The 12,039-nt window shown below is 45.8% G+C and overlaps 1 protein-coding gene across 2 annotated transcripts; it reads left to right on the forward strand.

Moving 5' to 3' along the window:
- The first annotated feature begins 4,503 nt into the window (after nucleotides 1–4,503).
- Nucleotides 4,504–11,786, forward strand: SHMT1 (serine hydroxymethyltransferase 1). 2 transcript variants are annotated; one of them, XM_053471305.1, is made up of 13 exons: nucleotides 4,504–4,559; nucleotides 5,632–5,701; nucleotides 6,542–6,660; nucleotides 6,873–7,018; nucleotides 7,380–7,495; nucleotides 7,747–7,907; nucleotides 8,136–8,217; nucleotides 8,626–8,838; nucleotides 8,921–9,037; nucleotides 9,664–9,786; nucleotides 9,977–10,093; nucleotides 10,373–10,483; nucleotides 10,598–11,786. In XM_053471305.1, the coding sequence occupies exons 3-13, from the start codon at nucleotides 6,562–6,564 to the stop codon at nucleotides 10,768–10,770; spliced, it is 1,458 nt and encodes a 485-aa protein (XP_053327280.1). In that variant the 5' UTR covers nucleotides 4,504–4,559; nucleotides 5,632–5,701; nucleotides 6,542–6,561; the 3' UTR covers nucleotides 10,771–11,786. The 2 variants fall into 2 exon arrangements, with proteins under 2 accessions (XP_053327280.1, XP_053327281.1); XM_053471306.1 differs by lacking the exon at nucleotides 5,632–5,701 and having other exon boundaries at nucleotides 4,511–4,559.
- Nucleotides 11,787–12,039: the final 253 nt, after the last annotated feature.

Consider the following 12,039-nt stretch of genomic DNA (forward strand, 5'->3'; position numbering starts at 1 on the left):
TATTGAATACCAGCAGCAGCCAGTAGCAACTTCATATATACACCTTCAATGAATGGGCTTTTCCAAAATCGAGTAAATAACCCCATCCCTTCTCTTATTGCAATTGGAATCCCTGCTTGAGTACAGGTGACTTCATTCAGAATAGGGTTACCTCCCGATAGTGAGTCACTGCGATGGAATCTTTACGACGCGCTGTTGAAGGGTTAATATGTGAATATGTGAGGGGTCAGCGCATTTCGCAGCTTCTCCGGTATATCTATTATCGACCCCAGCTCATAGATTTTGACCTCAGCTGTCGATGTGTCGCTGGCTCCTTGCCAAAGGGCTCATTCTTACTCCGCGTTCCGTTACCCGGCCGGGGGCATGAAGAGGCAGCGCGAAATTCTACCCGCGTCGGCAGCTTGGATTTCTGTGCCTTGTGTGAGATAATCGCCTGCCGCGTAAATACGCTGTAAATAAACACTTGTCGTCGGGCTCAGCGCGGATCCGCTAGCCGATAAGTGTTTAAATATACATATGGCGGAACGCATTGCTCCGAAATGCCGCGTCAGCGTTTTTTTTTTTAATTAGGGGTGTAACAAAATCGGATTATTAGTCAGGCTCGTTAAAAAGAAACGACGCAACCTTTAATATCAGCAATTTTTCCCAACCAACGTAACAAACCTAATTTTAACACGTCCCGTCCCGATGCGTTTCACATTCCCCTAAAACTCAAATGCATAACATTATATTTTTTCATCTGTCCCAGAAAGATCTGGAACAAGGGGTGTAACCAGAAGCCACAGGACCCCCCTACAAAAATTCCCCCAGGGACCCTGACTTCACCAAAGCAACATGTCCCAGCGTGCCAGCTCTGCCCTCAAACAGCTTGTGAGTGCCACATTTACCCCAAATAACTTGTCTGTGCCATCTTTGCCCACAAACAGCTTGTGAGTGCCACCTTTGCCAATTAGGGGTCATTCTTCTGCACCAAGAGACTGTGCTGCGCCCCTGTACCTGAATGAGCAACGGAATCTCTGTGTTTCTGTGGCGTTTCAATCAGGTTCCGACCTTGGAAAAACAATTAAAAAATGCTTAAAGATTAAATCAGGTTTTCAATTACCCGCGAGCATAACGGCTTCCTATTATTTTGTTTGTTTACCATAATCTGTGATACAGTTTAGTGAACTAACTTTCAGAGAGAAAGCTGTGGAATCACATAAACTTTTAAGACCTCGGAGGTCTCCTTGTCGAAGCTTTGGCAAGTAGAACCAGTCAAACAGCGAGTGTTATGGTGAGACGCTACACAACACAAACAGCGCAATAATGGTTATTATGCCCGGTTTTTGCTCGTCTTGGTTTAAACCGCCTATGATTGAGTAGCTGAAGCCCTGGGGCCACCTGAGTCATCGCAACGACGGTCAGGATCATCCCGTACTCAAACGTATAATTATACGGTGTGTTTTATTCAACTTGTTGCTAGGAGAAAGATACAAATCTGGCCCAAAATCACCTTTTATGCTTGGTTAGCGTAACAGTTGACTGGTGAAGTCTGGACTCCTTTGCCAATGGTGGCCTCTTTTCACCAGAGGTTGAGCCCCTGGGTATTCTGCAGCCACTGAAGCGCCTAATAGACCGTAAGCTCACAAGAACGGGGCCTGCTTCTACATTAGATGAGTAAAAGTATGTGGACACCTGCTCATCACACCTATATGATCTTGTTGGACATTCCAAAACCATCAATGTTGATATGTAGTTGACCCCCCCTATGACAGCCACCTCTCTTCAAGGGAGGCTTTCCCCATGATTACGGAGAGTGCCCGTGGGAATTTGTGCCCGTTCATCCAGTAGAGTAATTGTGAGGTCAGGCACTGATGTTGGATGAGAAGGTTTGGCTCACAATCAGCGTTCCGATCCATCCCAAAGATGCTTGATGGGGTTGAGGTCAGGGCTCTGTGCGGCCGGTCAAGTTCCTTCACACCAAACCATGTCTCCATGGAGCTTGCTTTGCACGCTGGGGCAGAGTCAGGCTGGAGCAGGAAAGGGTCTTCCCCAAAACCAAGATTTGTCCATCAGACCTCCAGATCCATCACTACAGAGAACACTTCCACTGCTCCACTGCCCAGTGGCAGCACGGTTTACACTACTCTACTCCCGACTATGCTCTTCAGCCCTCGGTGGCCCGGCTCAGAGAGTCCCGAGGAGGTATGCGAATAAGAACTTGGAAGACTTCATCTGCCATCTGCATATGGAATCCTCCACGGTTTACAGAATTTAATACGATGATGCCAACACGCACAAATTATTATCCAGCTTTCGGAGGAGCGCCACCTAATTCTCAACTCTTCACCTTCTCCAAGTTTATTGCTTCGCTGAACTCCTGCTGCCCTCCTCCGTTGCTGTCCGGGCCGTGCCGTGCAGGACTCTTGCTGCGATGAGCCGATGTAATCCATGTTCTGCCCACAGGCAGGGATGCAGACAAGCTTAATCCTACTTGGAGAGGGGCAGAAAGGGATGGGGGGCAGAAAGGGATGGGGGCAGCGACTGGCAACAACACAGGTAAATAATCCTTCATACAGGTATAAGCAGGTACGGACAGGTTCAAATCTCTGCTCACAGCGTCGTAGCAAATCTAGGAGGGGTCATGAAAGAGAAATGTTTTAGCGGCAGCGGACGAGATGATCCAGAAAATTTCCGGAAATTTCCAGGTTTTTTTTATGTATTACGTGCCAACATCAGGGCTTTACGGTTTACAGATAACAAAGGGGAGGTAAAGCAGGTAAAGCAGTCTACAGACTTTTTTTTCGATGGCGTATGATCATACCTGGAAACTCTCAGGGTTTTTTGCCCCAATCCCTGGGGCAAGTTCTCAGGGGTCACACAGTCTGGAACTGACTCTTATCTATTCATATATAAGACCCCCAAGTTGGTGCTTTTGCTCCCAGTATGTTATGGTTGATATCCCTGCTTGAATGCAGGTGACTCAATTAAGCGTATCTTTAAAGCTCTGAAGTATCGGAGCCATTTGGTTAACGCGTTGGTCGAGTCACTGCATACGATCTTCAAGATGGGCTATGATGGCATTTCAACATAGTAGCGACAACACGTTGTTAATTGGTCGATTAAATCTTAATTAGAGGAATCCTAAAACCCTGGCGGGATTATAAGGAGTTTGGCCTCCTTCTTTCTGGGGTAATTTAGACTTATTTTTGTATACCAGAGTATACTAGAATTCCACTAATTAACACGTAATTATTAGCCTTGTATGTGGATTAACAATTTAACAGTTATTTAGAAAGACCAGGTTGTGTGTCTGGGGTGCTACAGAACCCCGGAACTGGAATCAAGCGAGAGAATATGCAAGAGTTATGGGAAGAAAACAATAAATTAAGCAATCTCGCTAAAATATGGCTGGTACGAGAAATGTCCTTTTTGGGTTTGTGTGTTCTTGGAACACAAAAATATTCTGCGTTTTATGTCATCTGGTCTATTTCCAGTTAGTTCTGTCATCAGTATGGAGTATTAATAATCATTACTGACACAACAGCGCCTCCTGGTGCTGCGAACTGGAAATTGCCCTGCGATATGGGTAATTGTATTATAGAAACAGAAATTTCTGGCAGATCGGCCCCCATTTGGCCCCCGTCTAATCTGTCTGATTTTCCTGCTGTAAAAGACTCAAACCTTAATCAGTGCTTAGATTCCAGAGCCCTATGGCTATCCCTACTACTTAAGCTGGGAGGCTGTTCCACTTATCTGCCTCCCCCTCAGCAAAGCTTCCTTACATTTTTTTAATGTCATTGTTCATTTTTTTATAAAATTTTTAGGAAATTTGGTAATGTTTTTGTATTTTTTTTCTCTCATTCGCTTTATGTTACGACGTCCTTTTTGTTAAACTTCTACTGTAATAATAGCCCCATAACTGACTCCCCATGTCTTCAAATTGCCCTGCAGATTTCATGAGCAAAATTCCAAAGGGTGGGGGTAATTTCACATTTCACCCCCTTACCTCTGCCCCCCCCTTTCCAGTGGAAAGTTTGTTTTTTTTGTTTAAGAAAAAAATACAAATAAATGAAAAATATACAAATAATTATTGATTTATTTGTTTTCTCCGCAAAGCGAATATAGCTCGCTGCTTAGTAAAAATGAACTGTTATTTGAATAATTTTGCAAAACTTTTTGTAACTCGATGGGAAAATATAATTTAAGTAAAATAACAAAATTGAAAGTATTGGTTAAAAGAGGTGGCCGTGGCTGAGGGGGGAGCTGAGTGGCATCTCTTTGAGTGAGTGTGTGGCACAGCACCCACATCCACACTGACTGACTGACTGACAACACCAGCAACAGGTCTGATTCCCCCCTAACGCGCGGGAAGCTTGCGGGTCGCTGGTTGGCTGATCGTCCTCGCGCTTATCTTTCATTGGACGCCCTTTTGGCGTGCGCTTCTCCGGTTTGCCGGTTCGTGAGCGCAGCGCCGGATTCTGATTGGTCACCCAGTGTGACGGGCTCTCAGCAGCTGAGCTGTGAATAGTGTTACAGGAAGGAAGCTGCAGGTGGTTGTTGCAGCTGCAAGTCCAGAGGTGAGTTGGATGCTGAAGGGGTTAATATGGCCGGGGTGGCAGATAATTAGGGGGGTAAACGAGCCTGTCCGTGGCATGTTGGGGGCAACTATTGCAATATGGTAGTGAAGGGGGTCACATGGTCACTATGGGGAGAGGGGGGCATTACATGTCATGTGGGGAGTGAAGAGCATGCATAGGTGCAGACAATGTTCTCCCTATTATGGGATCTATGAAAGCATATAATATAATGCATATAACTTAAATAACATCATTTTGGGTGCATTTGATGACATTTCTATATTTTGCATTTATTTCTGGAAAGCACAGTATAGGTCAGTATTTAACCCTATCCATGCCTGGAGAACACCCTTTCCATGCTGGCATTGTTCCTGTATGCCACCTGTCAGTTTAATAAATCCAATAATTACTATAAAAATATCCCGTGTACAAAATGAATTGAGTTAATTAGCCCCATGATTAGCGTCTGCGCAGGCAGCGTCAGTAAGACCCTCAATACAAAAAAGAACTATTAGAATTTCAGCAATGTATTTTTTAAAAAATAAGTCTTAATACTGCAGCCTTTTCTTGATACGTTTTTTTGTTTATAACGGCTGCAACAAAGTCACAAGGGAAGAATTAGCGGACGCGCCGTTACTTGTAGAGTTATTCTCATCCCTAAGCCAAGGTTTTGCTTACATGGTATGATATCTCTGTATGATTATTTAAAATACAGAATGATACAAAAAAGAAAATTGCAAATGTCTTTACTGAGAGGGCGGTAGATAAGTGGAACAATCTTCTAGCAGAAGTGGTAGAGGGTAATAAGGGGGGGGGGTCAACATGCATGGGGTAGACATGGAGCTATCCTGCCTATGGGACCAGACCTAGGACTGACAGGGCTTTGAATCCCTTACATCAGGAAAAAATGGGCAGATCAAAATGTTATGATACTTTGTACTTGTGTAGACGAGCGCAAAGTGCCCTTTAAAAAAGGCAGTAAAACGTATTCTATGTGAGATTTTACAGTAAAGCAGAGCGCTTCTCATTATTGTTCTGGAAGGGAAGTGGTTAATTATCCGTAATTCACCAGCCAGGCAGACCTTTGAAACCGGGCAGCCGGACTTGTTTTGAAGACGCCAGACGTTTTGCCTGCCCTTGGGGTAAGTTAATATTTAAAGCCTGTTTTGCACATTGTGTCTCGTTAAGCACCACCTGCTATGGTTGGCGCTGGCCGCGTTGCGACCGCTTTGTCGCGCAGGGAAACGAAGGCGGCTGCTGTTTGGTTCCCATCGACCCCTGGGACATCATCAGGTGTTTTTTCTCCGCTGCTTGGAGGATAATTCTTGGAAACAATAAACCTAGATGTTGTCCTTCCCTTCGCTTGGGGTGTAACGTGGTTATATAACGGGGGGTTTCATGCGCCTGCCCACCTGCCGTGTCCCCAAGTGCCGTTTACATCTTTAAAAGGCTGTTAATCGACGTGCGACTTCGACATGCTTTAGCTGACGCAGGCCACGTACCTTCTGCGGGCCTAGGGGCCGACTCAGGGGCAACATGTCTTCTCCTGAGAATATATTTGCAACGTGTTGCCTACCCCTCCAGCACTGAAAGTGGGAAAGATATACAGGAAATATGTTTCACCATCAGAACAAAGCGGCCTTTTCCCCGTAATTTATCTAAATGCACGAGAACTCATGACTCTGCTGTTGGCGTTCATTTGGGGCGAAGTCACAGCCGTTCAACCAGTCCACCGGGGGTTTTCTGGCCCTCAAGGGCCTGTTTTACTGGTTTTTAGGAGAACAGAGGTAAAATTAGTTCTTGTTAAACTATCTGGATATCCGCGAAGGCAGCAACAGTGAATTTTGACATAAAAATAGGATTAAAGTAGAAGAAAAACTTCTGTGAGGTTTGGGTTTTCTGTTCTCTGGGATGCGAGGGTGGGGGGGGGTGTGTGTTGCACAGAGTTTGGGTCTTATTCCGTACATTTTCTGTCTGTTTAGTAGTGACTGAGGTGAACAAGATGGCCGATACCCAGCTAAATAATGGAGAAGGGGACGTCGGTCTCTGGGCATCACACAACAGGATGGTGCTCGAGCCTCTTGAGACAAACGATCCAGAGGTGAGTGATTCTCACGAAACAGGCAGACTAGACGGGGGCCGAATGGGGCCGATCTGCCGGTAAATGCTGTGCTTCTAATTCATATCTGGCATTAATTTGTTATAAGGAGGTTGTATGGACTCTCCCTGGGTATATTTCCCATTTTAAGAACTCTAAGTTGGCAGCGTAATGTCGCCTTGAGAAGTCACCCTGGGCCCTTGTTTTCTCTCCAGGTTTATGAAATAATCCGCAAAGAGAAACACAGGCAGCAGTACGGACTGGAGCTCATCGCCTCGGAGAACTTCGCGAGCTGCGCCGTGTTACAGGCACTCGGCTCGTGCATGAATAACAAATACTCCGAGGGTTACCCTGGGCAGAGGTGAGATTCCCGGCACCGGGGTATCAAGCATGGCCGGGAACAATGGACAATGTGAAGGGATACTTTTGTTACCCCGACTCTCACGCGTTACACTCCTGCTGCTGCATGAATAACGTGTATCTCCCGGTGGAGAGAAGGTGCAATACGTGAACCCTCCTCTCCTCGTGTGTCTCGTAACGTCACATTCATTGTGATGTCCTCTAATGAGCAAAAACAGGACACGTCTTAATGCTAATGTGTGCACCTGGGGAGGGGGTGACATAGTTTAATGCCCTGTTCTTTCTTGGGTTGTGTTTGAAGACATTGTCAGAGGGATGTCTCTTCTGTGCGTTGTTACGGTCCAGTCTCCGATCTCTTGCAGGTATTACGGCGGGACAGAGCATGTGGATGAACTAGAAAGGCTTTGCCAGAAAAGAGCTCTGGAAGCTTACGGCTTGGACCCGCAGAAATGGGGTGTCAACGTGCAGCCGTATTCAGGTAGGAATGGCCGCGCCGCAGTCCGGGGGTTCATTCGCACATTCGTGTCTTCGTTATTCAGGATGACACTTTCATTAATTGAGGGAAATAGGGAACTATCCGCTATATTGGAGGTGAAAAATGTTAACGCTGCTAATTCCAGGGGTTTAGCGCTTGTTTCGTCCCGTGCGAGCAGTTTGTAAATTGATTACTGTGATGTTTGTGAGCGAGGAGCCCTCACCCTGGTCTCTCTAACCTTTCCTCCGCGTCAGGCTCCCCTGCCAATTTTGCCGTGTACACCGCGCTCGTGGAGCCCCACGGGAGGATCATGGGTTTGGACTTGCCGGACGGCGGTCACCTGACCCACGGCTTCATGACGGAGAAGAAGAAAATTTCGGCCACCTCCATCTTTTTCGAGTCCATGCCGTACAAGGTAACGTACGACCGGGAACTTCGCTGCCTGGGGCCTGCATAGCAAAGGGTTCTGTAACATGAAATGTATAGGCTTGTGCCCCTCGTGTTCCTTTCTGTCCTGACGCGTGGTATCCCTGGTCCGATTGATGACGTGCATTCTTTTAATACCAAACGTTCCACATCTAAACGCAGACCTACTGAATTATTTTTCGGTGTTCTAAGCACGCTTATTATTATGCGTTTTTAGGTGAATCCCGATACCGGATACATCGACTACGACAGACTGGAGGAAAACGCCCGATTGTTTCATCCTAAACTGATTATTGCTGGTAAGTCGCAAACAACACAAAACTGTAGCAAGTATCCGCTTCTACCTGCTAAAAGCAATAAGAAAGCACCTGCTTCAAACAGCCAATCAGACGCAAGCATGAACTCCCATTGAAATCAATATGCACGTGGGGGGTGTCTCATTGCACACGGATCTCTCTCGTAAGGCAGCGGGTATGTAGTACATGTGCTTGGCAGGGGGACAGGGGTAGGTAACGGGGAAAATACATAGGGGGCAGTCCCTAGAATCCTTTAGCGCATTTGCAAGGGGAAGAAACAATTTAAAGGGCCCACTCGGCAGTTATGTGCATTGCGGTGCATATGATTGGTGTGTCCCTTCAATTTATAATTAGGGTTTTTATTGAAAAGTTTTATACATATTTTCTTTTCTTTTTCACTTTGTCTACCAGGCATTAGCTGCTACTCGCGTAACCTTGACTATGCACGCATGCGCAGCATCGCCAATGAGAATGGCGCTGTTCTTATGGCTGACATGGCGCACATCAGCGGGCTGGTTGCAGCTGGTGTGGTTCCCTCTCCCTTCGAACACTGTGACGTGGTTTCCACGACAACGCATAAAACACTACGTGGCTGCCGGGCCGGCATGATCTTTTACCGGAAAGGTGAGTATATTGGCGGTAAAGCATTTAGATACACCCTGTGTAGCTGGAACGAGTGACTGATTTGGTGCTTTCTCTTCTGCAGGAGTTCGCAGCGTCGACCCAAAGACCGGGAAGGAAATACAGTATAACTTTGAGAGTCTGATTAACCAAGCGGTGTTCCCCGGTCTCCAGGGCGGCCCCCATAATCACGCCATTGCAGGTAAACAGGAACATGAACCTGGAGAAATGTTTTTTTTGTCAGCTAATATTGGAATTTGCCATTTACAGCTCCTGGTGATGGTGCAGGTCTATTTCTTCTGTGCATGAGCACAGGTTTAAACAACACTGATTGTATTTAGTCTTCGGACAGAGCAGAGAATCGTGTTGTGAAATTACTTGTGTTTGGGACATAGAATGCCCTTTGACCCAAGTACAGCAGAGAAATGTCATTTAGATGTGTTGCGAAAGAAGGCTTAATGCCGACGTGCAATAATACAAGGGAAAAAAAAAAAGATTTTTAACTTCAAATACAGGCGCCATATATATATATATATATATATATATATAATATAATTTCTATCAAAATTAGCAACAATTGTGTCACATGAATCGAGTCTCTTGCCTTGTAAGTGTTTTCTATGTTTAGTGCATCTGCTTTCCTCGGATTGGGAACACGTTCTGATCTGTGTATTGTGCTACTAACGCTTTCTCTTGTGCTGATTTATCACGGGATTGTTAATTTAGGATAGGGGCGAAACAATTGCTGGTACATAAAGGGTGTGTTTCTGTTAATGATTACTTTTACTGGTGCCGTATTGCATTTGTATGTCTTTTTATGGTTCGCAGGAGTGGCTGTGGCTCTGAAACAAGCTCTAACCCCAGAGTTCAAACTCTACCAAAAACAAGTTGTCTCCAACTGTCGGGCGCTGGCGGCGGCCCTACAGGAACTCGGCTACCACATCGTCACAGGTGACTAGTGACAACGGTTGTTTATTTTGTAGCATCTGGCAGGAGAGGGTTAAGCAGAAAGTAACGCTGCAACTGCACTCGCCGAAGAAAATAAAATGAAGCCGCTTTGCGTTCCCCCTGGACACTGATTTATACGTAGATTATAGAGCGCATGTCATCCGACTGATCGTTTTTTTTTGTTCTTTTGCAGGGGGCTCTGACAATCACCTCATTCTTGTTGACCTCCGGAACAAGAAGACGGATGGAGGGAGAGCAGAGAAAGTGCTTGAAGCTTGCGCCGTAGCTTGCAACAAGAACACCTGCCCAGGTGAGCGGCTGACGCGGCAAAGACTCATCCTAAACACGGCAGATCTCACCCGGTTCACCTGATTAACTAGCAGAAGCATTCTCTGTGCCGTTGGTCTTTAAACTCCGTTTTTCTCTCACCAGCACCTCTCCCACCCCTTTCTAAGAACTTGCGCACGGAAGTCCGCTGCAGCCGTATCATTCTATATATGTTATACGTCTTATTGAGAATTGGTATTCTGGAAGGCTATTGAACCACTGTAGGATATACCCTAAATGTCTTTTTTTTGTTCCGTGACAGGGGACAAGAGCGCTCTGAGGCCTAGTGGCCTCCGGCTTGGAACCCCTGCCTTGACCTCCCGTGGACTGCGAGAAGAAGACTTTAAGAAGGTCGCACACTTCGTTCACAGAGGTAAGCGTTAGCCGGTCGGCCTCTGCGATCGCACAACATATTCCGCGATACTCTGCGACGTTTACTTCTCTAGTTTTGGACTCGTTGATTTAAAGCTTTCTTCGTGTTTTATAGGCATTGAGCTTACACTGGAAATTCAGAACGATCAGAATCCTAAAGCCACGCTGAAGGAATTTAAGGAGAAATTGGCTTCTGATGACAAATACAGAGAGAAAATCTCATCGCTGAAGGAAGAGGTGGAGCAGTTTGCCGGCTTGTTCCCTATTCCCGGCCTGCAAGACCTTTGATTTTAGGTTCAATTTCACATGAAGGTATTCAGTTTTTCCACAAAGCAATAATTAAGGCAAATCGTTTTTCTTAACCCTGGTGCTGAAGCGCTGGCTCTCTCCAAGAACTCATGAAGATCTTAACCAATATGAACTAATTTTACTTATACTGATGACATCACTGCTGACACCGTAACCCATAGCCCTGCCTCATCATGCTGGGAGTTGGCTGTAGCTGCTCTGGATACATTTTTAAAGACTTATTTTTATAGAGAAACCTTTTAATTATTAATTGGCTGTTCTAGACCCTTTTTTCTATCTCTAATCCTAGGCTAGAAGGCGCAGAGAATTACTGATACCGTGCAGCTGGCGTTTAATATTACAAAATATATTTGAAACGGTTAATATTTGAATTAAGTTCAATTCTTTGCTCTGAGCGGGACTGTATGGAACGATTAGCTGTGCTTATGTGATTTATCTCCTTCGAGGGGGGAATGCTGGATCAGCATGATAGGAGGTGCAGCAGGAACTTGGCCAAGGGTAAGCGCATGGCAACCGGTTTAATGACAAACTTTTATTTTTCGTTAATAAAACGGCACAGTCTGAGGCGAAAACATTCTTTTATTGTGAATGGCTTCCCGGTGGACACGGTTAGCCCGCGCACGCTCTGGGTTCATGCAGCACGGCGCACTGGCTCTATACCCTAGAGAACGGACTCACACATGCATTTTCCTTTGCTCTGGCTCCTCCCCCCCCCAAGTGCCCAGGTGAGGGGGCATTTATCAATCAAATAGTCTCAAGGAAGGAGTAACAAGCCCCATCCTCCCCACATAACGGATCGCGGATTCAAAACAGGTTTCCAGCAACATTTATCATCGGCACCATCACATTTAAATGGCTCGGAACAAAAACATGGAGATCTTTTACAAACTGGGAGACGATTCCTTTTTTCCATGCCTATAAAAGTAGTTTCACAGCTGTACAAAATATCAATAAATAATATAACAATGGGTTAAATAAAGTGAGATGCTTTAAAACGGGTGGGTATTTACCTCCACGCCACTGCCTTCCGGGGCAGAACTCCATGTAATGTAAATGAGACAGGTAGCAGAAGTCACTACTCACAGCTTATGATTTATTGCTCATCTCCCAAGGCAGCACTGGTAAGATACCCGCCACGCGCGGCGTATTCACGTATGTTTCTCACCCTGTGTGTGGCGCGGTGGTCCAGTTGGAAGCTTCATTAATGAGGCAGGAGGGACCATCAGAGGCGTGGGTGTAAAAATCCCA

This window comes from Spea bombifrons, chromosome 7 (genome assembly GCF_027358695.1).
Source record: "Spea bombifrons isolate aSpeBom1 chromosome 7, aSpeBom1.2.pri, whole genome shotgun sequence".
NCBI classification, from domain to species: domain Eukaryota; kingdom Metazoa; phylum Chordata; class Amphibia; order Anura; family Pelobatidae; genus Spea; species Spea bombifrons.